The following is an 18,888-nucleotide window of genomic DNA, read 5'->3' as shown; positions in this document are numbered from 1 at the left end:
AGTTTGCTGTTGGGAGGCATTTGTTCATGGGTCTCTCGAGTGTCTGAATGTCTAGGGGAGCTTTTGTCCTTTGTCTCTGACCCAGTAGTCTTGCATCTTCTGCCAGCATTTACAAAACTGTGGCGGGCTGCCTTGTTACTCAGAAGTACAGTAAAATCTCAGACACTTTCCTGTTCCTTACAGTTGAAGGCAGTAATTTCAAAAGCTGTTAATACAGGCATCCTCTGGTCAAATTAATTTTGGAAAAGCTGAGGCCTTCCCTCCCAAAAAAAGATTAAGAAAAGATAAAAGGAAAGGAAAGCAGCTTCTTTTCCTGCCGGCTCCTTTAATAAACTAAAGAGCATTATGAATTGCTCCTAGATGTGGTGGTAGAGTGGAGTGCGCTAAATTTCAAGAATTATTTACATAGGAAAAATTCCTTCCTCCTTTCCCCTATGGAATGCTTATTAACATCGGAAAGAACAATAAAAACAATAGAATATGATTAGTAGAAAACCATTTGGAAAGCCAGAGTAAAATGTAGTAAGAAAGATGGAAATGCAGTTGAAGGGGGTCGTTTCACATCCCTTGAAAACTAGACGGAGGTAGATGAACAAGTGTTCCAGCATCATCTACAAAGTGCTTTTGCAGATGTGCCCACACAAAGCAAGTTAATGGGATTTTGCCCAAGGGTCAGATTTTAGAGTCAAAAGGGGACTCTGAGACAACGCTGTCTTATTTTACACGTGTTGCACTAAGGCACAGCAGAAGGAAGGCACTTAAGGCCACCCAATTCACTGGTGACAAATGATGGGAATCAAATCGAAGTGTTCTGAGTCGCTTTTTTGTGTTCCCCACACACTCTTTGTCCTCATATTGTCCTATTGTTTCATTTATTTGTGACTCAACCTTAAGGTCTCTAAAGGCAAATACCATCTCGTTCCACTTAAGAGCTCCTACCACAGTGTAGCAACCTATTGAACATCTACCATATTCGCGATCGTCACTCTTCACATCCAGTGCTGCCCATCACAACTTTCTGCCATGATGGAGATGCTCCTTTTTCGCTCTGTCAGATATGGTCGCCTGAGCCATGTGTGGCTACCGAGCACTTGATATGGGGTTACTGGGACTGAGGAAGAAGGGATTTCTTAATTCCATTTCATTTTAAATAACGAAAATTTACATTTAAAAAGCCACATTTATCTGGCGGTGCTGCAGTGATTGCCTGTGGTGACCGTAGAGGCTATAGTGGTGCCAGAGGACTGAATTTGAGGAGGAATTAGCAGCCAGGGCTGGAGTATGACTCCAGCCAGGCCATTTAGTTGATGGGTGACAAGCAGTCCCGCTACTGGCTCAGGCCTTGGGAGCCCCGTTCATTCATTCGACAACGTTTGACAAACCCTAGAAGGGGCAGGCCTTGAGCGGTGCATGCGCACAAGCCACTAAAGCCGGCCATTACGAAGGGGCGAGGCCTGGGCCCGGCACGACGGCCGCACGTGCTGCCGGGGGTATCACGTAAGCGTCACCGCCCTGGGGGCTTCTGGGTAATGGGCAGCGGACGGGGCGGCCGCGTCTCAGCTTACCGGGCCCTCTGAGGCATGCCTTCCAAGGGGCAGTTGTCACGGGGGAGGAGACGGCCGAAGACTCGGGCGTTGCGGGCGGCGCGCCGCAAGCAGAGCAGTTGTCAGGCGGGGAACCAAGAGAAGAACACGGAGATGGTGTCGTCCACTAGCGGCAGTGCCCCCGAGGACCAGGCCATCATGGCGGACAGGCCTAAGCCGGGCCCGCGGGCGTTTCTGTGCGGCATCCAGGCCTGCTACTCTCTGGTGAAGGTGTGGGCCTGCAGACGCTCCCGGCTGCTCTTGTTTGGCGTCTGCGCCCTGCTCATGCTGCTGTTCTACTGCTACCTGAGTGCCAGTGAGTGCCACCCGGGGTACACCGGGCGAGGGCCCCTCAGGGGGACGGGAGGGTGAGGGGAGGGCGCCGAAGGGCGGGGCTCTGCGCGGTAGCACGAAGGCCATCCGTCTCTCCCGCTGCGTCTGCCCTCCCGTCCGTCCGACGACAAACAGCTTCCCTCCTTATCTCCTTTCAGAAGCACCTTCCCTCCCTTCCTCCCCACTTGTCCTCACAAAACCCTACCCCCTCACCTCCCGCCATTTTTTAAAAAACGAAGGTGAAATTCTCGGAACCTAAAATTAACTGTTTGGTTGTGAACAATTCGGTGGCGTTTAGATATTTAAACGTTGAGCAGCCACCACCTCTATCTCATTCATCACCCCGAATTCAAACCCACACCCACTGAGAATGCAGTTACTCCTCATTTCCCAGCCCCTGGCCCCCACCAGTCTACTTCTGTCTCTGTGGATTTGTTCTGGACATTTCCTATAAATGGGAACAGAGAATATTTGTCCTTTCTTGTGTCTGGCTTATTCTACTTGGCATAATGGTTTCGGGAGTTGGGCATGTTGTATATGTATTGGTACTTCATTCGTTTTTACCACCGAATACTGTTCTGTGGTATGAATATACTGCATTTTGTTTATCCATTGATCAGATTGCTGGGCATTTGGGCTGTTTCCAGTTGTTGGCTATAATATTGTTATGAATGTTCATGTACAGGTTTTTGTGTCAGTATGTTTTCAGTTCTCTTCGGCATATACCTAGGAGTGGAATTGCTGGGACGTATGAGGATTCCATGTTGAACTGTTTGAGGAAGTCCCAGACTTTTCCAGAGTGGTTGAGCCATTTTATATTCCCACTGACAGTGTATGAGGGGCTCCATTTCACCAGTGTTTGTTACCACCCCCTCTTTTTGATTATCACCATCCTAGTGTGAGTGAAGTGGTATTGTATTGTGGTTTTCATTAGTATTTCTGTAGTGACTAATGATGTAGAGCATCTTTTCATGTGCTTCTGGATATTTGTATATGTTCTTTGGAGAAATATCTATTCAAATCATTTGACCATTTTAAACTGGATTGTTTGTGGTTTTGTTATTGAATTGTAAGAGTTCTTCATATACTCTGGATATGTGATTTGTAAATATTTTCTCTCATTCTGTAGGTTTTCTTTTCACTTTCTTGATAGCTTTTTGATGCACAAAAGTTTTCAATTTTGAGAAAGTCCAATTTTATCTGTTTTTTTTTAAAAATTTTGACACTTGTGCTTTTCATGTCATATCTAAGAATCCATTGCCAAATGCAAAGTCATGAAGATTTATGCCTAGGTTTTCTTTTAAGGGTTTTATGATTTTAGTCCTTATATTTAGGTTGTTGACCCACTTTGTATTAATTTTTCTTTATGGCATATGTTAGGGGTCTAACGTCATTCTTTTGCATGTGAATATCCAGTTATTTCAGTACCATTTGTTGAAAAGACTACTCATTCCCCATTTAATAGTCTTGGCACCCTTGTTGAAAAGCAGTTGACCATAGACCTATGGGTTTATTCATGGACTCTAAGTTCTGTTGGTCTGTGTGATCATCCCTATGCTAGTACCATACTCTTTTGATTACTATAGCTTTGTAGAAAGTTGAAAAATTGGGACATGTGATTCCTCCAGTTTTGTTCCTTACTCATATTGTTTTGAATATTCAAGGCCTCTTGCAGTTCCACATAAATTTGAGGACTAGCTTTTCCATTTATGCAAAAAGGCCCCTGGAGTTTCGATAGAGATTGTATTTTTTTAAAGCACTTTTCTATTTATTTATTTGTTTGTTTGTTTGTGCTGGGTCTTCGTTGCTACGTGTGGGATCTTCAGTTGCAGCATGAGAGGGTCTTTTTAATTGTTTTAGTTGCGGCATGCAAACTCTTAGTTGTGGCATGTGAGATCTAGTTCCCTGACCAGGGGTTGAACCCGGGCCCCCTGCATCGGGAGCGCGGCGTCTTAGCCACTGGGCCACCAGGGAAGTCCCTATAGAGATTGTATTGAATCTGTAGATCATGTTGGTCAGTACTGCCATCTTAAGAATGTTAAGTCTTTCAATCCATGAACATGGCATGTCTTCCCATTTATTTCTATCTTCTTTAATTTATTTCAGCAATGTTTTGTAGTATTCATTGTACAAGTCTTTAACCTCCTTGGTTAAATTTATTACTAGAAATTTTATTCTTTTGGATGCTATTGTAAATGGCATTGTTTTCTTAATTTCCTTTTTGGAATGTTTATTGCTGGTATATAGAAGCACAACTGCTTTTTTTTTTTTTTTTTTTTTGCGGTGTGTGGGCCTCTCACTGTTGTGGCCTCTCCCGTTGCGGAGCACAGGCTCCGGACGCGCAGGCTCAGTGGCCACGGCTCACGGGCCCAGCCGCTCCGTGGCATGTGGGATCTTCCCGGACCGGGACACGAACCCCTGTCCCCTGCATCGGCCGGCGGACTCTCAACCACTGCGCCACCAGGGAAGCCCGCACAACTGCTTTTTGTGTGTTGATCTTGTACCCTACAGCTTTGCTGAATTTATTAGCTCTAGTAGGTTTTTTTGTGAACTGTAAAAAATATTCTGCATATATAATTATTTGATCTGTGAATAGATAGTTGTATTTTTCCTTTACATTTTGGATGCCTTTTATTTCATTTTATGTTCTAATTGCTCTGGCTAGAACTTCCAATACAATGTTGAATAAAAGTGGTAAAAGTGGGCATCCTTATTTTGCTCCTGATCTTAGAATGAAAGCTTTCAGCCTTTCACTATTGATTATGATGTTAGCTGTTGATTTTTCATAAATGCTTCTTATCTATTGAGGAAAATCCCTTCTATTCATAGTTGAGTGAGTGATTTTATCATAAAAGGTGTTGGATTTTGCCAAATACTTTCTCTGCACCAATTGAGATGATCATGTGAGTTTTTTTCCTTCATTCTATAAATGTGGTGTGTTCCATTGATTTTCTTAGGTTGAACCATCCTTGGATTCCTGGGATAAACCCCACTTGATCATTTTGTATATTCTTTTTAATATGCTGTTGCATTTGGTTTGCCAGTATTTTGTATCTGTATTCATATGTGATATTGGTTTGTAGTTTTCTTGCAGTATCTTTGTCTGGCTTTGGTATCAGATTAATGCTGACATCGTAGAATGAGTTAAGAAGTGTTCCATCTTCTATTTTTTGGAAGAGTTTAAGAAGGATTGGTGTTCATTCTTCTTTAAATATTTGGTAGAAATCACCAATGAAGCCATCTGCTCCTGGACTTTTCAGGGAGGTTTTGATTAGTGTTTCAGTCTCTTTGCTTATACTAGGTCTTCTCTGAAAGGTCTTCCTTCCCTAGCCTCCTTTCACAAACTACTAAATCCCCTCACCAACTTACACAAATGCCTTTCTTTCCCTCATGAATGACTTCATCCCTCATTTCTCCTAAGGCTTTTTCATTGTCTCCCATCGCATAGTACTAATCTCCCTCACCGCACCACTCAAAGTGCTGACCTCCATCACCTCCTTTCTTAAAGCTCTTCCACCTCTAACCTCACCTTACTAACCCTCCTTACCTCACCTCTCAAATTCGTTTCCCCATCACCTCCCTTCTCAAGGACTTTCCTTGCTCAATTCCTCTCACAGAGGCCTTCCCTTCTTTCATGGTTGCCTTCCCTGCCTCCTCTACCCTCACAAATGACTTCCCTTCTTCACTTGTTCCCCTGAAAGACCTCCTTCCTTCCAGTCCTTTCACAAAGTAGGAAATTCCCTCTCCTCACAGAGTACTAAACTCCCTCACCTCCTTACTCAAAGAACTTATCTCCTTTACCTGTGCTCACAAAGACCTTCTGTCTGTCACCTCACTTCACAAATCCCTTTCCTCTCTTACTCTCAGAAATGCTTTCCCTTCTTCATCACCACTCTAAAAGTTCTTCTTAACTTTCAGTCAAGGTCCTTTAATTCTTCACGTCCCCACAACAACTTTCCTTTGCTCACCTTACAGGCCTTCTCTCCCGTCACTCAAAAGCCTTTCTTCCTTATTTCACAAAGCCCTTTACTCCCCTCACTCAAGGTCTTCACTCCCTCACCTCCCTTTTTATTTATTTATTTATTCGTTTATTTGGTTGTGTCGGGTCTTAGTTGAGGCAGGCGGGCTCCTTAGTTGTGGCTTGCAGTCTCCTTAGTTGTGGCAGGCGGGCTCCTTAGTTGCGGCTCGCTGGCTCCTTAGTTGTGGCATGTGAACTCTTAGTTGTGGCATGCATGTGAGATTTAGTTCCAGGACCAAGGATCAAACCTGGGCCCCCTGCATTGGGAACGTGGAGTCTTAACCACTGCACAACCAGGGAAGTCCCCCTCACGTCCCTTTTAAAATGCCTTCATTCTCTTATGTCACATTGTCCTTTCTCTAACCTACCTTCACAGAGGCCTTCTCTTCCTCAGTCAAAATCCTTCCCTTCCCTTCTTATTTACCCTCCTTGAGACCTTTGCTCACCCCCCTCTCAGATGCCTGTTTCAGCCCTCCAAAGGCCCCCCATTCTCCCCACTAACAGGTTTCTCTTCCCTCACTACCCAAAGCTAACTCTCTCCTTCCTCAGAAGTCTTCTTTTCCTCCTTCTACTCAATGCTCTTGCTGCCTCACTTTCCTCACTCAAAGTCTTTCCCACCTCCTCCAGATCTTTCTTGCCCCCCCCCACTCAAATACTTTTTCTTTCCCCACAGCCTTCTCTCCTTAGCTCCAAGATAGCCTTCTCAAAAAAAGGGCCTTCTCTACCTTACCTCCCTTGGCCTGCCCTCCCTCCCAGTCCCCTCACAGTGGTATTCTATCTCCTCCTCCGCATAAAGGACTTGGCTCTCCCATAGTATTCCTCCCTCCCTCCCTCCCTCAAGCTCCAGCTTCAAGCCCAAAGACCTTCCATCATCCCCACCTCTAATCTCAATGACTTCTCTGTCCCTGCCATACCCAGAGGCCTTCCATCTCCTCAGCCAAGGTCCTCCCACAGTCAAAGAAGGAAGCAAAAATTGGGCAGAGGCATTGTTAAGTAAAATGAACAGAGACCACTATACACTGTGTCTCAGCTGCTTGGGGATGAAATTCAGTGTTGAATAAAGTATATGTTATGCATTCTTTTATCAACTATTTTAAATAAGTTAGAAAAATATTATTCCTACTCTTTGAAAAACATTTTAAGATGCCTTTTAAATGATCATCTACAAATCATATTACTTTGAATTATCCATATTTATTTTTCCTACTGTTCATCTAAAATACAATATATTTCTGAATTAGTTTTACTGTATTTGTAAATGTTAGTTACAAATAAAACTGAGAACCTTACAAACTGAGAGCTTTTTCATTCTCTGAAAACATAATTTAAGAAACAAAACTATAAATTGTACGTGTTATTTTCTTAGTCCGTGAGTTCTTCATTTTCTACTCCTATTTTGAGTAGAACTGTTATAAAAGGAGAATACTGTTATTCAGTGTGATTTCTTTATTTCCATGAGGACTTTTTCCAATATAGGTTTAACATGTTTTCTCCTAAAATAATCCATGATTCATTCTTAATGTTGTCAGATGTCCCAGATTCTCAGGAGGTAATATGTGACTGGATGGATTAAATATTATTTTCTATTTAAAATGATTTAACTTAATTAATGTAACTAAACTCATTGTGTTATGGGTTGAATTGTGTCCCCCCCACAACAAAAAATGTTGGACGTTTAACCCCTAGCACTTCAGAATGTGACCTTATTTGGAGATGAGGTCTTTATAGGGGTAATCAAGTTAAAGTGAGGTGGGCCCTAGTCCAGTATGAATGGTGTCCTTATAAAAAGGGGAAATTTGGACACAGAGATAGACATTGTTAGTAGGAAGACTATACTAATAGACACAGGGAGAAAACAGCCATCTATAAGCCAAGGAGAGAGGCTTTCCCTGACAGTTCTCAGAAGGAACCAACCCTATTGGTTGATCTTGATTTTGGACTTGATTTTGGGCTTCTGGCCTCCAGAATTGTTGAGGCGATAAATTTCTGTTGTTTTAAGCCATCCAGTTTATGGTGCTTTTTTGCAGTGACCCTAGCAAACTAATACACTGAGGGGTAAAATAATTTGGCCATGCCCCTGGAGTATTGCAGTGAAAGCAGGGCATCTGGTCCCAGAGCTAAAATTTCCCTTCTTTCTAGATAGACCCTTCTGAGTTCTCTTAGACTTAATGCCACCAAGGAGAATTGAGGTTGAGGGATCTGAATTAACTCTGGGAGAGCACCAGGTTGTATAGTCTTTTAGACCTTGTTTTTAAGGTTACTTTTATGCATAAGGCATATAGACTAGTAGCATACAGGATGAAGAGACTAGTAGATCAGGACTAGGAGTTTGATCCCACCTCCTCCACCAATTCTCTGTAATCTGTTGGGTCAGCCCTTATTGCACATCCTTTTTGGGGAGATTAAAAAAGAGAGAGAGAAATAAAGATTGACTAATAGGTAATATTTTCAGAATGCTTTAGCTCCATAGGAAAAAACCACGTGACTGGTTTCTATATTATTATATAATACTTCATTTATCTGTTATTTGGGGGAGTGCATGAGGCAGTGCACCTAGATAGGTCTGATTGACTGCCTTGTACCACACTAGGCACCAAGTTTGGTCTTGCTTTAACCATTTGTGTATGTGGTGTAGTTGGAAGAGCCCTGATCTAGAAGTTAGGAGACCTGAGTTGTCATGATTCTGCCACTGACTTGCTGTGTGACTTTTGATGAGGCATTTTGCCTCTTTAGGCTTCAGTTATCTTGTCTAAAAATTGAGGAGATTTCACTAGACAGGTGTTTCTCCTGCCTCAGTCATTTGTATAACACCTTCACAATTCTTTGTTATCTTAATGCTATCAGTTATTCATATTTTTCTTTAAATTGCCTCACTTTTTAAATAAATATATTTATTTTAAAAGGAAACTATAGCACCGTTATAAATGGGAAACTGGTCATATTTGTGATTAAGAGAATTATTTATAAAAATAAGTATTGTGAAAACAAAGTAATGTTATTAAATTTAAAATTAGAAACAATTTTAAAAAATGAAAGATATATGATAAAATATTTACTTGTTTTACATTGTGCTAAGCAGTTTGTGTATGACTTCATTTAATACTCACAATTCTTCAAAATAAATATCATTCCCATTTTGCAGATGAGTAAACTGAGGCAAAGAGAAGTTTACTGATTTGCCCAAGTTCACCAGCCAGTATGTGGCAGAGCCAAGATGCAAGTTCAGGTCTATTTGAGCACAAGGCCCAGAAAAGACTGCGGCATAGGTAGACCCTCAACTTAAGTCTTAGCAGAATCCTCTTCAAGCTGATACCGTTAGCTACTGTTCACATTCTGTCTCTTCGCCCTTTAATTCAGTTCCTCATCTGAGAGACCTCACTGCAGAGCAGGACTGGCAACATGATTTGCAAAATGAAAATGTGGGGGTCCCTTGTTCAAAATGTATTATGAATTTCAAGATGATAGCAGAACATTAAACCAAGTGTGGAACCGTTGTAAGAGCCACATTCTGTACATTGCATAGGTCACATGCCCATGAAGCCCACAGCTTTGAGTCTGCCTTTTTTTTTCCTTTGAAACGTAGTTAGGTTTTCAGTCTTTTTTTGGTAACAGGGAAATTAAAAAATAAAAATTCTTTGTGACAGGGAAACATAATTGGTTCTTTACCATTTCTTGCTGCCATTTAGGGATGCTGCCTCCTAGTCTTTTATTTGCTGAGCTTAATGAGTGTACAGATGCAAATTAGAAGCATAGGGGATGGAATTATTCTGCATATGAATAACAGTGGGGGAGGGGAAAGAGGCTGGAGCTTAATAAGGTGAAGAGGAAGCTCTGAAAAGACCTGGGCACTGGCTGATGGAAGATTTTGGAGAGAGGAAAGGAAGTTGCTTCCAGTAATGAAAGAACAGGAATGTCAAAGGGGATTTTATAAAGGTTTGCCATATGGTAAATGATGTTTGGTGTCATGTATATTTTTTCTACACTTTTCATAATAAATAATAGCGAAAATTAAATACATCCATAAGTATTCAACTGTGTTCCACCTAAAATCAACACATGTAATGCTGATGGTACTTACGCCACACTTTGGGAAATAGTGCTCAAGTTAATTTATAAATAATTGTCTTTCAGAGTAGGGAAGAAACCAGTGGTAGAGAGCAGGTTAATCATGCTGGAGGTTTTGGGTTCAGGCTGCTGCTGCTGGTGCTTTTCTGAGTAAATGTTTAATTGCCTCCTCCTTTTGTACCCATCGAAGTGACCAAAAGATCTGTAATAGTTGAAAACCCAGAGAACCAAGAAGGGTGTTATCTTTATTTTATTTTTAAAAACATTTTTTTAGTTAATGTGTAGTTTGATCCTGTTTTTGTTAATTTTTAAAATTATTTATTTATTTATTTATTTTGGCTGAGCCGGGTCTTAGTTGCGACACACGGGATCTTTGTTGCAGCATGCAGGATCTTTTTAGTTGCAGCATGCGGGCTCTTAGTTGCCACGTGTGGGATCTAGTTCCCTGACCAGTGATCGAACCTGGGCCCCCCTGCATTGGGAGCATGGAGTCTTAACCACTGGACCACCAGGGAAGTCCCAGGTGCTATCTTTATTGACATGCTGGAAATTTGGAGGGATTTCTGAAAGATAGAAAGAAGGCCAGGCCAGACACTAATGAGAAAAGTTGCAGCAACCCGTGTTTCACTTTAGCTAAAGCCAAGCCTGTCTGGCAGGGTCTAGAGGCTAAGGTACTTTGAGTTGGAGATGAATCTCCATCCTAGAGGGACTTCAGAGAGCACACCCCCTGCAGAAGATAACCTAGTGTGGAGACTCAGGTCACTGTGTGCTACTGCCAGCCAATACTTCCTTCAGATGGCGTGTTGACAAGAACAGTCAGTTGTGCGAGGGGGGCACTGAGTGAACAAATGGCAGTACAGAACACAGGTCCTGTCAAGGCTGCTTCCAACTGTAGCTCCTTTCCTGTATAATGTAGGGCAGTGAGCCTTCTAACCTGGCAAAGTATGGCTGGCAATATTAGTCTCCCTTCTTGTTCCCTGTGCTGGAAGCACTCTTCCAAGCCCTTTGTATGGCCAGTTTCTTCTAATCTTTTTTCTTTTTTTAAGCTGAAATATCATCTCAGAGAGGCCAGCCCCTATTTAAAGTAGGTCCCCTACCTTATATTGTATTGGTATCCACTTTCCTCATAGCATGCATTACAATTTATAATTTTTTAATTTGTTAGTTTACTTTTTTGTTTGTTTACTATATTGTAAGCTTTATGAGGGTAGGGATCTTATCTGATTTGTACACTGATGTATCCCCAAAACCTCGAATATAGTAGGCATTAAATACATAGTTATTGAACGCGTAGGGGTTAGGAGAAAACAAACAGGAAAAAATGGGTTATTGTCAAGATATGTACTACACAATGAAGATAAAACTGTAATGAATGAATACTTATGCATAGTGTTGAAATATATTAAAAAAAATGGTTTTAGAACTTCAAGTAGAAATGGACAAATCTACAGTCGTAGTGGGAGACTATGATACATATATTTTAGTCCTTGACAGAAAAAATAAAGATATTGACCATTTGAATTATACAAGTTAGCTTGATTTAACATGTATAATAAAGTTCATATTCATATAATAAAGTTCATATTAAAGTACCCTACAGGCTGAGAATATACATTCAAGTGTATATGTATGGAAGTTGGTCTCATTAAAATAAGAAAGAGAATATTATCATTGATATAAAGGAGATTTAAAAATGATAAGTGAATATTCTTATGACAGCATATTCATAACATAACAACAAAATATATTTGACATATGGAAATAAGTGTAATAAGAACGGTACAGGACCTATATGAATGCAACTATAAATCTATACTCAGGGAGATAAAAAGAGACTTGAATGAGTGAGATTCTTGGGTGAGATAATTTTGTACTGTTATCAGTTATCTCCAAATGAGTCTATATTTAAGTAAATTCATGCCTAGTACATGAGGCACACAATAAATGTTTTTTGAATGACTGTTAAATAAGGAACATAATTACCATAAAAATATTATTAGGATTTTTTGATTTGACAAAATGATTCTAAGTTTCATCTAAAATATTCTTCAGAGTTGAGAATAAAATTTTGATAATGAGGACTAATGAAAAGATTGCCAGATCCAGTTATTAAAACATATGATAATACAAGGTAAATTGTAACAGTGGTATTGGTGCATGAACAGATAGATTAGTGGAACAGAATAGAGAGTCAAGAAACAAATCTATGACTAAGGACTTAGAATATTATGGTGATGTCATAAGTAGGAAAGGATAGATTTAATAAATGGTATTAGGAAAACTGGAAAACATGTGTCCCTACTTCATAACATACTCCAAAATATTTTCGAGGTGGATTAAAGATTTAAATATAACAAGTGAAACTATAAAAGTGTTAGAAGGAAATATTAGAGTGTAGAATGCTGTCGACTGAAAATATGCACAACCTAAAATTTGAGAATTATGTTTTATTCTGAGGACTTAAGCCCAGGGAACAGCCTCTCAGATTAGCTCTGAGGGACTGTTCCAAAGAGGTAAGGGAGGAGCCAGGATATAGGAGTTTTGGCAAAAAACAAAACAAAAAACAAAAAAACACTCAGATAGTCAAAGATCAAAAGATTACTGCTAATTAAAGAAAAACCAGACATCTCAAGTTAATGAATTTAGCGCTTTTCTGTGTATGGGAAGATGCAAGAGTCTGGGCTTATTGAAATCATTCCCTTGATATGCATCTTAACTATCTAGGGCCAGTATCCTGCTTTTCTCCATCCTGAATCCGTTCAGGGTGGAGGCTCAGTGACTTATGGCTTGGTGTATGTGGCCAGCTACATCCTTTGTTTACTGTAATGGCAGGTGACATTCTTTAAAAGGTCCACAATGCCATTTAAAACATGACCTGAAAGGCAGAAATAGTAAAGGAAGAGACTGATACATTTGATTACATAAAACATTTTAAACTTTTGAATTTCTTAAAACACCATAAAAAACGCAAACGTAGCTGACTACCTTGAAAAATATTTACAATATATGTGGCAGATTAAGGGTTAAGTTCTCTATTACACAACAAATATATGAAAGAGATCAGTTCACTGATGACTAAAGGTGCAAATTAAAACAAGGGGTAACATTAGTTTGGCCATCAAACTGACAAACAACAAAAAAGGTGAGGGTCCAAGAATATTGACACTTGCCTTCACTGCTGGTAGATGTATACCTTGGGGCAGCCTTACTGGAGGGTAGTGTGACCAAGGTCAAGAACCATTCCTTAAGAATTTATCCTAAGGAATTTTTCATGAATATCTGCAAATATATAGCTACAGTGATAAATCATTGCATTGCAGAGTTCTTTATTTTTTCTTTTTCTTTTTTTTATTGAGGTATAATTGACATCTGACATTATATTAATTTCAGGTATACAACATAATGATTTGATATTTGTGTAAATTGTGAAATCATCACAATAAGTCTAGTTAACATCTGTCACCATACACAGTTACAAAATTTTTTTTTTCTGGTGATGAGAACTTTTTAAGATTTACTATCTTGGGACTTCCCTGGTGGCCCAGTGGTTAATGCAGGGGGCCTGGGTTTGATCCCTGGTCAGGGAACTAGATCCCGCATGCCACAACTAAAAGATCCCGCATGCTGCAACTAAAAGATCCCGCATGCTGCAATGAAGATCCCACATACAGATAGATAAATAAATAAATAAATAAATAAATATTTTTAAAAGATTTACTTTCTTAACAACTTTTAAATATGCATTACATTACCACAGGACTTATTTAATTGATAACTGAAAGTTTGTACCTTTTGACCCACTTAACCCGTTTCTCCCACCCCACCCCTAACCCCACCCCACACCTCTGGTAGCCACCAGTCTGTTCTCTGTATCTATGAGTGTTCTTCTAGGCAGTGTTCTTCATAATATCAATAAATTGTAAAAAACTTAAATGTCTTTGTACGGGGGAAATTATTAACTCATTTATAATAGAGCCGTATAATGTGATACTGTAAGATTATTAAAGATAGTGTTGGAAAATATTTAATGATATGGACAAATCCATGTCATGGGAATGAGGATGGATATCCTCTCCTCTTATATAGGAGGGAATCACGCAAATAAAACTAAAAGCAAGTTGTGTTGAAGTAGTGAGGAAGGATAAGGAAGGTTTACAGTGTCTAAGGCCTTGATTTTTATTCGTAAATAAAGAAGCCAACATATTTGCCAAGAGTTTCTGTGATGGGGCCTGACTTAGTTGGAATACATACTGTTTCCATGTTGTTAGTTGATTGGGCCTCCAAATGTCAAGATTGTCAGAGGCAAGTTCACTATTGTAAATTAGTTTACAGTGCAACAATGGGATGTCAGCCTACAGCTTAAGCATTTTGAAATTTATTTATTTTTTAATTAATTTATTTAAACTTAATACTCATTTTTCAGTTTCACAGCAAAAACATATTCTGATTATTAATTGTACCTAAGCTGTTATGGGTTTTAAATGCAATGTCTGTTAGCTCTTAGACTTTCCATATTTAATTTAAGCACAGGTAATTACTTTTAAAGGGTCAAAGAAAATGATAAATACTTTATATGTTGGGATTAATAATTTCACTTTTCTTAAGGGTTCTCGAATTCTGTGTCTCCAACTGAAAATATTCTGTGGAGCAATGAAAATGTTAATGGACAACCTCTGGAAGAAACTGCTGCCTGGGAACCTCTGGAAGAAACTGCTGCCGGGGAAACTCTGTTAAGTTTTTTCTTTCCAACAAGTAAGTTCCTGTTTTATTTTATTCCTCCCAATGTCCTTGTTTTGAAAACAGTAGTTAAATGTTTAGGAGGCAGTGTGGTCTATTGGCATTGGAGTGAGACAAACCTGAGTTTTAATCCTGACTCTGCCCTTTGCCTTAGGCAAGATAACCTCTGAACCTCAATGTCTTCATCTTTAAAATGAAAATATTTACCACAAAGAATTGCGAAGATGAACTGAGACAGTATTTTAAGTCATTCCATAAATATTTGTTACTCTTTACAGAATACTTTTCCTTTACAAATCTCTAAACCTTTCAAAATTTACCTTAATGGCATTGCTTGAAATTTAGTCACTGATCCAGTATTGTGAAATTAGTGTCTTCTGTGGCATTAATCAGGGTACTGTGTAGCTCTAATGTTATGGAATATACCAGATGTTTTCCCATCTGTTTCAATGATAAAAAGTTCAGGTTTCAAGTCACATCATCTCTGTCTTTTTGTGATTCTGTATATAATGTGTTTATCAAGCACATGATGGCCCCTGAGATTAACCACAAATAAACACATTTCATTTTGTACAGCATGTGGTGCCCTTTCAAGGAGAAGGTTCAAATAAATTGACATATGTGAATTATAAAGATGAAGCTTTTATTAAAAATCATGCAGAATTCTAATAAAATTTGATGTACATATATAAGCACAAAATTGTATCCATTGTTTAATTCCGACTCTACCACTGAATTCTTCTGTGATTTTGCATAAATCTCTTCATGTTTCTCTAAGAGGTTTCCAGTTCAAAACAAGCATTATGACATCTACTACCAATGAGAATAGCAAAATAAACAAACTCCTTAAATAATTTATTTAAAAATACTGCCATGGTCAAATCGATTGGAGAAAGAGAAGTCTGATAAGGTGGTATGTTGTGAAGCTGAAAGAACAGTGAGCGCTGGAGTTCGTCATAAACAACAAATGATGATTTAAGCTTTAGAGCTTGAGAAGATAGCAGATGTAAACTGTCCCATAGCTACCTATAATAAGTACATTATACAAACACTGACGCCACCTTTAAAAATAGTCTGAATAAGATATCTGCATTTCTGGGCTTCCCTGGTGGCGCAGTGGTTGAGAGTCCGCCTGCCGATGCAGGGGACACGGGTTCTTGCCCCGGTCCGGGAGGATCCCACATGCCACGGAGCGGCTGGGCCTGTGAGCCATGGCCGCTGAGCCTGCGCGTCCGGAGCCTGTGCTCCGCAACGGGAGAGGCCACAACAGTGAGAGGCCCGCGTACCGCAAAAAAAAAAAAAAAAAAAAAAAAAAAAAAAAAAAAAAGATATCTGCATTTCTGAAATACTCCTCCAACCTGGTGCGGTATGTTGAGCCAAAATCAATTTATGAGATGACGTTTTTGCCCAAAACAATCAGACCGTTCTATTTTAAGAGAAATATCATACCTAGGTTGATTCAACTCTTTCAACAGTGATTAAATATTTATAAAATGTTATATACTGTATTCTTGAAAAAGAATAACTACAAGTTCATAAAATGTGAAGTACTTTTAACCAATTTATTTCCTTCCCTATATAATTAAAAATGAATATTCTTCCCACTTAAGCACTAACAAAAAGACCGTCTTCTCATCATTAGACTGTTGTTAGTAATAGATTCATCTCTTGCAGATTAAAATGATAACCTTGAGACAGACTGGCAGGGAAGCTTGAGAAGTCACACAATCCTTCTCCCTTTGGATAAAATCATACACTTAAACTGATAAAAATTGTTCTACCCTTTTTATTCTTCAAAATTAGTAATTTGAGTCTAAAAGCTAATTTTAGTATCTGGCATAAAGTCCATCAGATGCAATTTAGGTATAAAATAACAGAAGCCCAGCATTAGAAGGGACCTTAGAGATCATCTAGTCCAGTCTCTTCTATGATTTAAAATCTCTTCTTGTATGATTTTCATTCCTGGAAAGTGGTCTTTGAACAATATCTGTAGTGAGGAACTCAGCACACAGGAAGTCCATCCGATCTCTGACCAGGGCCTGACAATTGTCACCCTTCCCTGAGTGTGTGATGTCCAGGACTGAACATGGTATCCTAGATGCAGCCCATCCTGGGGAGCAGAGTCACTCTGGGCCTGGCAGAATTGAAGAACAAATTGCTTAGAGTATAACAACAAAGTAGGCTAAGCTCTCACATGTCTAAAATGTTTGGGAAATGAATATCCAGGCCAACTGGTAACGCATTAAATTTGTGACCTTGCGCAAGTTACTTTGATCCTTTATTTCTTCATTTTAAAAATGGAGGTTGTAAAACTAATTTTGAGAGTTTGTTGTGAAGATTGGAAATAATGTGCGTAAAGCAAGATACCTGGCCCAAATAGGTGACTAATGAATGGTAGCTGTTGTTATTCTTACCTGAGCTTCAGGAATTGCCAGTCTTTAGAGGAATATAATAAAAATATACCAAGAGGTAATAATATACTTATAACCATTATATTATTCTTTGCTGATGTTGAAGTGCTTCAGAGTGATCGTAAAACATCATTTATTACTTTTCTAAGTCTGTAGTTGTTGATAGTATTGGAGATTGAACTGAATCTATGCTGGCCTTAAGCCATACTGTAGAGGTTTTCTTTTCAAATAAAAATCTGATATCTGCGTTTTTAGTTGTCACTTGTTTTTTATATAAAGCAGGATGTTTAAAAAATCAGCTGTTTCAGCTTGTGAATCTTACAGATTCAGATATGTATGAATTTCTTACAGTTGCATGAATCTTGGTATTCATGCCATAAATCATTGCCTATTCAAAATTATAGAGTTGTAACTTAAGGCCAAAAGGAAGAATCTTAAAACATACTGCAGTGCCAATATGATTAAGTGTTCACAGAAAGTAGGTCAATGCCAATAGTATTACTTATTTTACTCTCTAGCAGTAAACTGTGTGAATTTTACTTACATTCAGTCTCACTGATGGATTCAGTGCATTTCTGCAGCTTAGTAAAATTGAGTGAGAGTGTATCTGTGGTATTCTTTTAACAAGGTGTTAGTTTTAAGGGCATTTGGCCTGTTCTAGTTATTTAGCCCTTTCTGTAAGTTTGTATCACTACTACTCAGCTTATGTTTATAGTCATTTTAAAAGTACCTTACCGGGCTTCCCTGGTGGCGCAGTGGTTAAGAATCTGCCTGCCAGTGCAGGGCACACGGGTTCGAGCCCTGGTACGGGAAGATCCCACATGCTGCGGAGCAACTAAGCCCACGCGCCACAACTACTGTGCCTGCGCTCTAGAGCCCGCGAGCCACAGCTACTGAAGCCCGCGCGCCTAGAGCCCGTGCTCCGCAACAAGAGGAGCCACCGCAATGAGAAGCCCGCGCACTGCAAGGAAGAGGAGCCCCAGCTCACCGCAACTAGAGAAAGCCCGTGTGCAGCAACGAAGACCCAATGCAGCCAAAAATAAATAAATTTTAAAAAACCAAAAAAACAAAAACTACCTTACCAATGATCTGTTAACAATTTATATTTTTCTGCAGTTTATCTAGAATTGAAAATGTGTGATGTTAAGTAACTTTGTGGTAACTTTTCATTTAACTCTTATTTTTTCAGCATTTATTACTATTTGTATATTTCATTCAATCTTTTCTTTAAATGTACAAGCTTAAGTGTTTGTTTTTCTTTTCTTTTGTCTTGCAGTAATTATTTAATTAGGGCAAGTACTTAATAACCATGCTGAATTCTCTTTCTTGCATTTTGTTTCTAAAAGCATGCATTGTACAGGAGAATCAGGAGGTAAAGCCTTGCCGTCACCTGCAAGATCTTAGCAAAAGTGAATGTTTGAGATACAAATGCTGTTATTCGTCATCCAAGACCAGTAAATTCAACTGTTTTGCCCCGCTACGAGACAGTAAGTTAATCCTTTTACATTTATTATATTCCTGTTTTTAAAAATTGAATAAACAGGTCACAATGGCATAAGTTTAAATTTGGGTCCCTCAGCTTAACATTGAAAGGAGGCTCCCAGCCCTAGAGCAATACCACCTGTAGAAAGTCCTGAGGTGGTCAGGCCTCTATTCATGAGCCATTTCTGCTTAGTCCTTAGATGTGACTATGGCAGTTTGAAATTAGTTTCATCTTTTCTTTTGCTTTAGTCACTATCTT

The 18,888-nt window shown here is 39.3% G+C and overlaps 1 protein-coding gene across 1 annotated transcript in view; it reads left to right on the top strand.

Annotated features, from left to right (window-relative positions):
* The first annotated feature begins 1,580 nt into the window (after positions 1-1,580).
* FMR1NB (FMR1 neighbor) overlaps positions 1,581-18,888 on the top strand; it is a 29,813-nt gene continuing 12,505 nt past the window's right edge. The window contains exons 1-3 of the mRNA XM_060138674.1: positions 1,581-1,899; positions 14,605-14,751; positions 18,494-18,634. Of these exons, the coding sequence (XP_059994657.1) occupies positions 1,581-1,899; positions 14,605-14,751; positions 18,494-18,634 (607 nt within the window). The remainder of the gene's footprint in view (positions 1,900-14,604; positions 14,752-18,493; positions 18,635-18,888) is intronic.

This window comes from Lagenorhynchus albirostris, chromosome X (genome assembly GCF_949774975.1).
Source record: "Lagenorhynchus albirostris chromosome X, mLagAlb1.1, whole genome shotgun sequence".
NCBI lineage: Eukaryota > Metazoa > Chordata > Mammalia > Artiodactyla > Delphinidae > Lagenorhynchus > Lagenorhynchus albirostris.
This window is presented reverse-complemented; position numbering and strand designations above follow the sequence as displayed.